We start from the raw sequence: 13,123 nt of genomic DNA on the forward strand, positions 1-13,123 counted from the left end.
AGGCAAGACAGTTATAAAATAATTTAAATAAAATCGATGTTGGGACATTTTAAAATCGATTCTGAATCGTACTAAATGAGAGTCGCGATTCTTATTTGGCACACCCCTATTTTTAATATTGTAAAAGTTTGTACTTTTAACCGTGGTATTATTACTTGTTGACTTGTATGTGACCTGAAATTGGAATTAACTGCTGTAGTTGCACATGATCTGCCCTCTTCTCAACATCTGCGGCTCTAAGTAAATCAGTAGCAAGACAACCGGGTGTGAGCGTGCGAGTGGCAAGGAGAGTGCAATATAGTAACACAAGCAAGACTGCAGAGGCGAGTGAAACTGTGGTCGCACGATGAGGAAGTGAAGAGAATGGAGAAACAAGACTGAAGAAGTAGTTAAAAGAAAACCACCTCTGCTGCCATCAAGGAAGTGAAAGGATATGTTCTCCCGTGAGGGGAGGGGTGGACACGGCGGGAGGGCAGTCCTCACTGACCGTAGTGGAACAGTGGCACCACACACATGCACACCAGGAAAAGCCAGCAGAGGAAGGAGGTGGGGTTGAGTAGGCGGGGTCATTTGTCTCTCACTCTCGGCGTCCAGACGACTTGCTCGGAGTGAAAACACCGATGCAGGCCTCGTTGAAGGCAAACACAGGCAGAAAGAGGAGCAGAGAAAGAAACATGGAGGAGGAAGAGGAGGAGGTGCTGTGCTATCTGGACAGGGTGCTGGAGGAGGAGGTGTTTGAATATGGAGATGGGGATCTGGAGCTCATCACTCCGTTACACAGGCAGTTCAAGGTGAGACAAGCTGGCTGCAGGGAGAACACGCATGCACACATGCTTCCCAGCCTATCATCGTGACACCGAGCCATTTATTTTCTTATTTCTACGGCTGCAACGTGGGCCTTGGAAACAACTACTCAGCGTGTTTGTGACGTCTCGGCGTTAGCACATGCCTCCAAGCAGCTGCTTTTTTTCCCTTTTTTTTTTAAGAGGCTGATGCGAAAAGCGTCAGTGTGAACGGCCTATAGATGAGCAGGTTGTTGTGGAAATGTACTCATGTAGTTCTCGACTTGACTTTCTAACCACACAGTGGCTGTCTTTGTATGGCTGGGGGAAAATATTCCCTCTGTTGGGGTGGGAAAAAAATACTTCCTGTCTTTTCTCGTCCTGCTGCCACATGCTTGTCAGCAAAGGAGTGAACTTTGCACGTCACCAACAACAAGATTAAACTCAAGGCGTCATGTAAGGGGTCACGACATGGAACCGACGGATCAATTTAGTTCTACAAGGAAGCATTGCAAGTTCTGAGTAGCTTGAGAGATTTGAACTACAGCTGGGGTTTTTACATCTGGTTGACCCACTTTCATAGAATTCAAACCACATTTCTCAAAATGAGTCTCTTAACCGTGAGTTAACTAGTGAAGTAATGCGATTATTTATATATATATATATATATATATATATACAATAAAAAAAATCGAGGCTTTCATACTCTTGTTAACTAAAATGGGAAAAAAAATTTAAACTAATAGAAATAGTTAAAATGAATTTTTGACGTCTATAGCCGTCAATGACAGTGAATGAGTTAAAGTTTGACTTCTTGCTATCTATCAATCTTGCTAATGTGCTTGTAATTTTTTTAACCAGTACCAGTGACCACCTACAAAAATGCGTAGCACTGTATTTTCCACCGTAATGATATACATAAACAAATAAAAAACAGTAGCAAGCAGAGGCTTTATTTCTAAAAATATGTTTGATATCTTGAATGTTACACTGTAACTTTAAGTGTAAGTATAGTTGATCATTGACAATGTGCATAAATATATATATGTCATATGCCCCACTAGTCTAAACATTCTGATGAATAATGATCGTGGAATATGAGTTAAGCAGCAAAATCCATTCGTTATGACCAATCTCAGAGGGTGGCCATTTTGTCACTTGCTTTCGACTGCAATTAACATGGCAGTTGCTCAGGTAACGACCAATCATGGCTTAGCTTTTAGAAAACAAGTGAACCGTGATTGGCTGAGCCCTGAGCAACTGTGATGTCATCTTGAGTCGAGAGCAAATGACAAAATGGCTGCCCCCTGAGGTGGATAAAAACAGCTGAAATTTGCTGCTGAAATCATATCGCACAAACTCAATATTAATCAAAATTTCATGCTTAGCCTAGTGGGGACACACATTATTTTAAAGACATTTTAAACATTAAAGTCAACTTCCTCTTTAAATAATAATATAATTAAAATCTGCTGCACATAAAAGTTAAATGCAATTTACACCAAAATAATTGTTTTTGAACAAACTGGTCTAAAAAAAAGCTACCGTAACATTACGCACATTTTAAACATTTAATTTCAGTCTTGTTTATTATCTCCACTTTTCTATCGCCCCTCCGGACATCAGCACCAACTTGTGGTAATGGGGAACAAATATTCCTGGCAACTACTAGATTATTTGTAATCATCATCACACGGGTTCGCCAAATCTTTTTTTGCACGGGAAACGTTGATGACTTTATGGAAACGTACTAGAAATAAGAGAAATAAACTGAAAATGATCACAAAAGTGACATCTTAGAGCATTGTCTTGCATGTTGATCTTATAACCACTGAAAATTCAATTAACGGTGACATTAAATATGGTTCAAAATATGTCATTAAAAACATAACTTCAACACCATTTATTATCCCAAGTACAATGATATACCATTGTAAGGGATGAACTAACCCGTTAATAATTAATCTCACACTCTGCACAATGTGTTGCTCTTTGTCCTCCGTTGCAGTCAAGTTGCTTTATTGCGTGCAACTGTGGACATGGCAAGTAGTGCTCCACTGTCACAACTTAGAAACACGCATGCAAAGCCAACCAGGTGTACTGGAGGCAAAGAAGTTGCAGATTGCAAGTCCTCGGTTTGACTATCAACAACGGAAAGCATATGTATAAAAATCCAACACATACTATGTCGTATAATATACAGCAGGCTGGATTTTGTATGTGTGGAAAACTAAAAGCAACAAGTATGGATGCTTTCAGATTAGCTTGGCAGTGTTGGCTAATGTGGTAACAGTTGAAACGCATACTAGCATATTAACGTAGTCATGCGAAATGTTTTTTTGTTTTGTCCTGCAGGGAGACATTGAGAAAGGACTAGAGATGAAGAAACTGGTGCTTTCTGGTTTCTTGGCCAGTGAGGAGATCTACATTAACCAACTGGAGGCCCTGCTGCTGGTACAACGCACAAACTCTCGTTTATGTTCAAAACATTTTAGCATCGCATCGAGTTTGTTTTTTGCTCATTCTTAAGCACCGGATCTCTGTGTTGTCCGTGTGCAGCCAATGCGTCCCCTGAAAGCCACAGCCACCACCTCGCAGCCCGTCCTTACCATCCAGCAGGTGGAGACCATCTTCTACAAAATCCAGGACATCTTCGAGATCCACAAGGAATTCTACGATGCGCTCTTGCCCAACATCCGACAGTGGGATGAGAAGGTCACTGTAGGCCATCTGTTCCAGAAACTGGTGAGTGCAATATTAGCGGTCTCCAGGGAGTTGTTTTGTTGTGAATCAGTCTTGACTATATCACTGTCATCATGCCTGTGGCCATTTAAAATTTTTATTTTAGATGGCGTAGGTTTTAACGATTAAATATTAAAATGCTCTGCAACAAATCTTGTCCCTCGGACCACCACCCATTTGAGACAATCGACAGTGCCCCTGCCAAAGTCATGTGGCCTAAGTTGTTTCAATTCACAATTAATCAGTAATCAATTCTACATTATCAACACAATTCTCCAGTAACACACACGATTAACACAAGACTGGTTCATATATAGTACAATGTTTACGCAGTAAACTGACTTTTACAGAATTTCTTTTGATAGATGTACGTTACATTATGTATGTGCAAACTTCAAAGTGTAGATTAATCGATTAATCGGTAACTAATTGATTATCAATTTAAGTGATAACTATTTTTGATAATCGATTAATCATTTAGATACTGTGTTTAATTTAAAATTGTCTAAATGCTCGAAATGTCAGCTTCTTAACAAATATTACCCGATTACTGTAGCCCTCCATGAAAGCGGACTGATTATCTTTGTGTTGAATCAATATGAAAAACAATGATCAACAAGTTTTGCTTATTTTCTAATATGGCCCAAACAAGTAAGTGAATAATAAATCATTTATGTTTGTGCATTTTCTACACTGTCAATTTGCAATAATGTCCTGATTTTGACTAAAGTAATGGAAGTTAAAACATGCTTATAATCTGATTCCTCATCAATAATCGATAGATAAGTCGATTATTAAAATAATGATTACTTGCAGCTCTAGTCCAGTGACGCTATTTACTCGCGACTGCCACCTCGGGCATGGAGTACGTGCACGCGCATGACGTCACACTCCACCAAAGAAATTGTGGAGTGTGAGGGTAGATAAAGGGTAGATAAAAGCTGATAGGTGCAGTCAGAGTAAAATAATAATGTAGAAAAAGCTTTAATACTATCTTTTTAAACGGAACAATGCACCTTTAAGTTATTTTAATTTTACGGTAATTTTATTTTTTTACAATAAATCTACTGGATATACAGCAAGAAGAAGAACAAAGGAAATGAAAGAAAAGGAAGCTATCGCTCCAACTTCTCCTCCCCCCCTCCCCCCCACACACACACACACAAGAAAAAAGGAAGGTCAGCTGCAGCCTCAGATTTTATTGGACCCACTAATTTATGAAATAGTTGGCGGAATAAAAGCAAGGGTGATTTAACACTGACATTCATCAATGATTTAACACTTGCACTTTCAGATACTTACTGCAATCGGTGCAAGAGCTCACTCTTAACTCAATAGCCTTCTATTTTCCATGGTACAATCTTAAGGGGAAGAGGAAGGAAAGGACATGAAAGTAGGAGAATCATTCACTCTATTCAATTGGATCCAAATTTCCCGACTGAAAAGGGCATGCTGTCTTTCCTTGCAAGCATGATGCATATTCATGCAGCGCCGGTCTGGAGCTTGTGTTGCAATGCACGCGTAGTGCATCCAAGAGGGACTGCTAATGAAAAGGAAGAGGCAAATGTGAAGGAAAGCGAATCAGCAGAGAGGCATTATGGGGAACTGATTAACCCGTGCAACGTAAAACGGGGATTGTGCTGCTTAACACATATTCCACCATTGAACGTCGTGTTTAGACTAGCGGGGGCCCATACAACATATTTGCCTTGTATTTTGACACCATGAATTGTATGCTGTCATATTCCAGCAGTTCATTGTTTTTGTTTCCATTCACCATAAAACAATAGAAACCAAATGTCCCATTCCCTGAGTGCCTCTTTGTTTGATTTGGCCCAGGCCAGCCAGCTGGGAGTGTACAAAGCCTTTGTGGACAATTACAAGGTGGCACTAGAGACTGCGGAGAAATGCAGCCAGGCCAACGGCCAGTTCCAGAAGATATCTGAGGTATGTTATTCTTACCATCGGATTGGATTATTACACGTTAGCATTAGTTATTTATTTACAGTACCATGAATATTTTCATAGTGTCTAGATCAGATTTTTCTTTAGTGGACAAAACATCCTCAGTTGAATGAGGGAGAAGCAGACTCATTTCAAACACTTTTTTTTTTTTTTCAACAGGAAGTAATGTTTATAATGTGATTTCCTCTTGTTCATGATGTGAAAATATTCTCTGTTTTTCACCTTTAAAATTCTATACTGATGTCTTGAATATGAAAAAAGAAGAAAAAAACAAACAAAACACTTGTTCGGTGAGCGTGCATATAAAACTTTTGGGGTTTGCTTTAAAGTGTCCTCACTGGTATTTAACGGATGGATGCAAAACCATGTGATGCAAATGAGAGGCTTTTGTTTGTTTGTACGGTACGTCACCATCACATTAACAGTATTTGTATTACTGGCGTTGACATTTTCATTTGTGCTATGTTAATGATCATACACGAGGAAGGTCACAATCATTCCCACACTCTTTTTTTTTTTTTTTTTTTTTTTTTTCCTTCTAGAATCTTAAAGTCAAAGGGCCTAAAGAATCAAAAGATTGTACTTCAACAGTCACAATGGAAGGTAAGTGTCTGTCTGATTTGCCGCTTTAAGACTTGAGTCCTGCCCCTTCCTAATTGTGTATGCAGTGGGGGCTCGGGGAAAGCGCGCACACATACCCACTCACACCCTTGCCGCCTGTGTCTGGAAAAGTAGGCAGTATGAGGAGGATGCATTGAGGAGAGGAGGCGATGGAGGTGCTTCTGGTACTCAGACTGTGTTGTAACTGCACATACGGTAAAGGCGGTTTGAATATTTGGACGAGGGAGTGTTTTTAATTTTGCCTGCGATGATGTTATTGATTGGGTTGGAAGAGTGTCTGGCTTTAAGTTTGGAGTGCTATTGACAAGCTAACAGATATCGATGACCTCATCGGTCATGTGATGCTTTGTAGTGCGATACAGATCATTTACATGCTGACTTTTTACTGGTGTTGAAAAATAATGTATGCAGTATTTGTCGAGTTTTTTTTAAATTGCTGGGATTTTGTATCTTATTCTGTGTGGTTAAGTATTTGGTAGAGTTCATTTTATTAGAAAGAATTCCATAATGGTTTATCAGAGTATGTTGTCGCTGTCAGGTAGAAATCTTTTATGTTTAAATAAGGTCAATTTCATATTTTGTCTACAGATTAAAACTATTGCCTTGTGGATACAACGGATGTTTATTTTATTTTTATTTTTTTATACATTATTAACCAATCTAAAGTGCTGAAGGAAATTTTCATTATTATCAAATTACGTTTTATTTTTATTTTTTTACAATATGTGACATGAATCAGATTTTTTTTCTCCATGCATTGTGAACAGTAAACTCCACCAATTTTATTTAAATAATTTTTTTTTCTCTCCCCCAAAATCCAGTTGAATTTCAGAATTCAAGTAAATTGAGTGGATGAATTTGAATTGACTCCACCCCACAGAATGTTGAATTGAATTTGAATTGCAGGAAGTAGAATCAAATTCAGTGCAATTGACAGCAATTCATTCTCATCAGGCATAAGTGAGAATGAGACTTTTAACATACAGAAGAAGTACAGGGACTAACATAAGTTTACATTTCTTTCATGTTGAAAAGCTTATCAATATATATTTATTTCAAAGTAATGAAACAAAATTTATAATTTATATATGGGGAGTCCTGGAGACTACCCGATGAGTGGCCTGAGGGTTGTAGATCTTCAAAGATCATCAGAAAGGCATTTGAAGAAGAAGAAAAAAACGCGGCCTATTACTGGATCTGATTGCATGTGAAATGCATCTGAGCATGCTTTAGTGTGTATATTCTAATATGGCAGAAGATCTGATCAGGGTCCCAGTAGGTTTTCACACTCTCATATGTCAAAGTTGCAGCAGAAAAAAGGAGGCCGAAAGAAGTGGCGAGGTAGCTCTTCTCTAGCACGGAACTGTTCAGTGATGTTTCGCTTGAAGGGGAACTGCAAGCTGTGTATTACCTCTCCGTGGGAGCAGATCATGACCTTCCTTGCATACTGAAGCCATACTGCTTCGCTGCGTCTCACCTGGTTAAGCCTGTCTGGTGTTCATAAAGGTGGCTTGAAGTCTCCAACTAGCCCGTTAGCTTAATGCTAATGCTACATATCATGTGTTGCGTAGGCAGATTGTTATTGTACCGACATTTCATCACATTTTGAAATCAAAATAATACAACGATCCAAAGTCCAATGCTTTTCACCGAGTTGACCGCCATTTTGATTTGTGACGCGTACAGCCTTACCTAACTTTGTGGCTGGTGAGTGTGTAACGTCGGCTAGCTAGTTTGCTGCCCACCTTTTGTGTTCTTCCGTGGGAGTTTCTCACCTTGAGCTTAGATGGAGTTTACCACCCGCTTTGGGCTGCGACAGGAAACAAAGTGTGCGTGCCTGCTTGAGCGATTGTGTGTATGCGTCTGTCCACTATATTTACCCTTTCCTCACCCCATCAGATGTGTTGATGTCATCATAAATCTTTTAGATTGCTTTCTTTCAAAGGTACTGGGTCAAGTACATGTTAAAGGACACCTGAGCATGATAAATTGAATGTGACCTACCGCTTCTTCTCGCCATACAGCTCTTCTCTATAAACCCATTGACCGTGTGACAAGGAGCACCCTAGTTCTTCATGTGAGTATACATTTACACCATGCTTGGACTGGATTGACATTGAATACATTCATTTTTCCCACTGAAAATTTTACAAACATTCCATAATCACAATTGATTTTTTTCCAGTACAAAGAGCAATTGTGCCCGTAAAGTTTTGAGCTAAGGCTTTACTTATTCATCTAGTACTGTATGTACTTTGGATTTATTGTTTTTTTCCCCTTTGTAATAGATACACAAAGCTGAAATAAAAAACAAAGCATCAATTTCACCTTGTCTTTATGGCATGTGTGCATTTTTCCCCATTTGAACAATGCAGTGTAAAAATGGGGCACGATAACTTTGATTTAGTTAATTAACGCATTTGCTCCCAAAACGTATAAATACGTTCTATTTTAAATGTTTTAAGTGTTTTATACGTTTTGTTTTGTTAATTTTTTTATTTTTTTAATGCTAGAGCATACAGAAGGCTTTGATACAGCTTCTGACATGAAGAGGTGGCTTAAAGCAATGGCAGTTATAACAAAAACCACAAGCAGGTGGCAGCAGAGTATAAGAGATCAACCAGGGCCATGTTGCAAACAAGCTCTTTTTGCCAGTGTTTTCAACAGGTTTGTGAATAATGATTAAACTTAGCTATATTCTAATGCTAATTCCTGTCAAATTGAAACAGATAGAAACTTACTTTTTTTCCTGATTAAAGAAGAGACTCTAATTTTTCTTTTGGTAGGTTCCATGTTTTTATAGCAATAGAACACAATATTCTGTGGGCCTTGCTAAATTAGTCAAAATCCAGTAAAACAGCCGGGAGCGAAGGGGGTTGCTTCAGTGAAAATGGCTGTGAGGTAATGAGTTATGGATTATGGGTGAGCTCAGACTATTTTTTTGGGATGGAATAAGATAAAATAAAATAACTACCCTGACTATCATTTCAAAATTCATAACTCTCATCTCAAAGGTTTACTGGTAGTTGTTAACACATGCCATGAGTGTGTGCTTGTTCAGATGTCATTGTTCCGTCATTCAAACGAGGAGACACACTGACGAGACGGCTGATCAGTATTCTGTGGGCATCTCCTTTCCCCCTTATGTACTGATGAAATCAGCTTTTACAACAAGGAAATCACTTTTCCTGCGATTACTTCCCCGTTTGATTCGAACTGTGTTCTCAAGGCGATACAAATTGAAGGTTAAAAGAGCCAAAGGTGTCTTTTATTGATAAACTGGCCTGTATTTCTCTAACCTTGTGGTATATGCACTGCAGGACTTGCTGAAACACACGCCAAAGGACCATCCAGATTTCCCTCTCCTGCAGGACGCTCTGCGGATATCTCAGAATTTCCTCTCCTCCATCAACGAGGAGATTGACCCTCGCAGGACCGCTGTCACCACGCCCAAAGGAGAGGTGTGTTTCACCGAGACATTCATTTCTCAGTACTCTCACGTACACTCGGTATCTCAGATGCTTTTTATTTTCTGCCTCATTCGGCCATCTAAGGACAACATGCAGTGGCAGTGCATTACTGATATATATTTGGATGCCTTTTGAACTTGTTGCAAGGTAGCATCATTGCATATCAAAAGAAAATCGGCTTCTCATGATCACGATTCGTTCAGGCTCGTCAGCTGGTGAAGGACGGCTTCCTTGTGGAGGTGTCGGAAAGCTCCAGGAAGCTACGGCATGTCTTCCTCTTCACCGACCTGCTGCTCTGTGCCAAAATGAAGAAGACCTCTGTTGGGTGAGCTTTCCTCCATTTTCTATATACTGTGTGTGTATATATATATATATTGTACACTATAATTCGAGCCACTTCAAACTACAACCACAATATTATTAAATTAATATCACATAAAAAGGGAGCCAGATTACCTTTGTAAATATTGTACTAAATATTATGCTGCACGTGTACTGGATATTATAAACTACCCCATTCAAACCCCATTCTCTGATTTTACAAAGCAAGAATGTTCCAAAATTCCACTCCAGAATAGACCACACGCTTGCCCATTAGTACTTCCTCTGTTTAAATTGGGCTTGTCTTAACACAAGCAAGGCTCTTTTGAAGGAAAACCAAAGCTATCTTACAATTACATCTATGAATGCATCTATATATTTTTCATCTAGAAAATTATTAAATTGTATTGAGTTGTTATTTTCCTTGCTTTTTTTGGGGGGCACTGACTTAAATTGTTATCATTTCCTGTACCTATTCTGCATTCAAGTCTGATGGGGTCACTGATTGAAAGTTAATGAATATAGATATCACAACAACTTTACATTTTCAAATTTAATGGCATAGATGATATTTTTGGGAAGCAGGGATGCATTTTTAGATATTATGACTGATTTCCTCCACTCTGGCTTTGTCTCCTCCTCTGCAGTCGTCACCAGCAATATGAGTGCAAGTGGTACATCCCTCTCGCAGACTTGACTTTCCAGACATTGGATGAGTCTGACTCTTGCCATAGTATCCAAGTCCTCCCCGAGTACGAGATTGAAGAGATGAAGATTAAGATCTCACTTTTAAAGAGTGAGATACAAAAAGAGAAGGTAAGAGTTGCGCAATATAACTTCAGTCTACAAGACTCAGGTTTGGTTTTGGACACTCTTTACATTAACGTGGGTTACTATGGTAACATTTTAAAAACAATTCAAATGATTGCTTAGCCATAAAAGGCCAATGCAGTTTATATGAAAAGCCGTTATCTGTATTTATTTGATATCCTTGGTAGCCATCTTAAGGTCTATGGACTAAGTATACTCTGGCAGGGAATACAAGCAAAGTAGACTACACGGGCTAATTTGTAGCTGCATCAGGATTCAGGACAGAACAGAAACTTTCTGTCAGTTTCGCTTTTATAGTACATGACGATCACCAACAAAGCAGGACAACAGAGTCCACTAGATGGCGCTAAAGTAATACGTTTATGGCTTTGACCTGAGCACAAAAAGAACAAACAGATATGTTTTCAGTAAATAACAGAGGATAGCTTTGAGGTGGAAAAAGCATGAATATACAAATTAGCATATGCAAGGATTTAATGTACTGCCATCAACTACCGTATGACCTTTTTTCATACTAGTAGAACAACTTTGGAATATTTGTAGGACAAATATATGTTGCGAGTTAGGCAGAACTACTAGTGGGCAAGTTGGTGCTACTACTAGGAGCCAGGAGGCCACTATTGCATGACAGATGCCTCCAAGTTGGGCCTAGTAGTGTTCCTAGTGCAGCACAGTCGATTCGTCGACCAAAATGGCACTAGTAGCGGAAAGAAAAAACATTATGAGTAAGACCAAATTATTCACCTATCCAAAGGCTTTCCAAGAACAAATCTGAATCTGGCAGATGGTGTCTTTCTATTTGATAGCGAACCTAAAGCTGGATATCGAACTGAGAAGATTATTGTGAAATGAATACAAATATGTGATTTTTATTAGAGGACCATAAAAGTGCCCTACTAAGGGCACTAATGTAAACTTGCAAGTTACAATAGTGTCAGTCTAACTAAAAGTGACCAAGTTTTTTTTTTTTTTTCAAGATCAATGTGATTGCTATGAACATATTGACTAGATATAAGATTTTCCATTTATCTGATGCCAGAGTACCCACAATCATGTCAACACGTGGTTGAGTGTATCTCATTAAAAAAAAAAAAAGGAAGAGAGAAGTTTCAAGCGGTTTGGAAAATTAGATTTCAGTCCTGCAATAATACAAAGTTCCTGTTAAAGTGCAAAAGTCTCCCACTCGTGGCACTTGGAGCAACCACTCCTGCTGTTTCCAGCCAGAGGAGCCATGCATCTGATAGCACACTGACTGACTCACAGCTTCCCGGGGAGGATGTGTGTGTTCATGTTCCGAGAACAAATCACATAATTAGCAGTAAAAATTCAGACGTTAACAGGCGTTCCTGCAAAAATAGGAAAAGGCCACTTCAGGCTGATAAGAACTGTGATGTTTTTCTTTTGGAATTTGATCACTTCCTAAATATTGTACGTTATGATCAAGCCGGATCTGTTTGCTAAACTTATCATTTTGTGTAGAAGAATGGTTAAACATGAAAAAAACTTAGTGGAGTCTGAATAGCAACAATCTTTGTACCCTATTACAGTATTTCCTCCTTTTTTTCTTTTTTTTTTACCTAACAGTTTCTTGTAATTCATACGCGACTATTGTAAAAGGTGTGTAAGAAATTAAATATATTGTTTTTGGGGTTTGTTTTAGAAAGCACCAAAGGGTCAGAACCGCGTAGAGCGTCTAAGGAAGAAGATGAACGAACAGGAATCTTGGCTGCTTCTTCACTCCCCCACAATCCCCTTCCGCCTTCACAACAAACATGGCAAGGTAATAGTAATTCATAATCTTGTATGCCTGCCCTGCCACTCATATTAGCAGTGCTCCAGTGAAACCACTAGATGGAGACATACGTCAAGGCCTGAGCTTGGTTTGGATGCTAATGGTTCTTTCCTGCAGAGCTACCTGTTCCTGCTCTCCTCTGATTATGAGAGGTCAGAATGGCGGGAAAGCATTCAGAAGCTCCAGAAGAAAGGTGATGTATATTCGAATACAACTGTTGATTTGTCTTTGACAAAAGAACTGTGCCACCAACGACAGCATCCCGTGTCTTTTCAGACCTCCAGGCGTGTGTATTAAGTTCGGTAGAGTTGCAGGTCCTTACCAGCTCATGTTTCAAACTCCGAACTGTCCACAACATTCCTGTCACCAGTAATAAAGACGGTAAGACACATGTTCGTTTAAATAGATTATTTTTTCTTTTTCTTTTTTTCATCACTCTGAACAACTTTGAAACTTTTTCAAATATAGGTTACAATATGTTTTTCATCCATGTGCTGGCATTCACAATATGGTGCACTGTGTCAGTGGTGGCCGACTGTGAGCCCTCAGTCTGTTTGTTTTCGCTGCACATTCCCACATTGTCGTGCTTTCAGGAGCAA

General features: G+C 39.1%; 1 protein-coding gene across 6 annotated transcripts in view; it reads left to right on the forward strand.

The window, feature by feature from the left end:
* Positions 1-13,123, forward strand: part of abr (ABR activator of RhoGEF and GTPase) — an 85,250-nt gene that overhangs the window by 29,507 nt on the left and 42,620 nt on the right. For 5 of the 6 annotated variants that reach the window (XM_086098363.1, XM_086098362.1, XM_086098366.1 and 2 more), the window contains exons 3-13: positions 3,138-3,236; positions 3,342-3,527; positions 5,364-5,471; positions 6,032-6,092; positions 8,135-8,187; positions 9,431-9,571; positions 9,784-9,905; positions 10,549-10,717; positions 12,393-12,512; positions 12,642-12,717; positions 12,801-12,905. In XM_086098363.1, the coding sequence (XP_085954489.1) occupies positions 3,138-3,236; positions 3,342-3,527; positions 5,364-5,471; positions 6,032-6,092; positions 8,135-8,187; positions 9,431-9,571; positions 9,784-9,905; positions 10,549-10,717; positions 12,393-12,512; positions 12,642-12,717; positions 12,801-12,905 (1,240 nt within the window). Of the gene's footprint in view, positions 1-626; positions 792-3,137; positions 3,237-3,341; positions 3,528-5,363; positions 5,472-6,031; positions 6,093-8,134; positions 8,188-9,430; positions 9,572-9,783; positions 9,906-10,548; positions 10,718-12,392; positions 12,513-12,641; positions 12,718-12,800; positions 12,906-13,123 lie in introns of all 6 variants that reach the window. The other variant, XM_086098367.1, reaches the window with a different exon arrangement.

Source organism: Leptonotus elevatus, chromosome 16 (genome assembly GCF_054856555.1).
Source record: "Leptonotus elevatus isolate MCC_2025b chromosome 16, RoL_Lele_1.0, whole genome shotgun sequence".
NCBI lineage: Eukaryota > Metazoa > Chordata > Actinopteri > Syngnathiformes > Syngnathidae > Leptonotus > Leptonotus elevatus.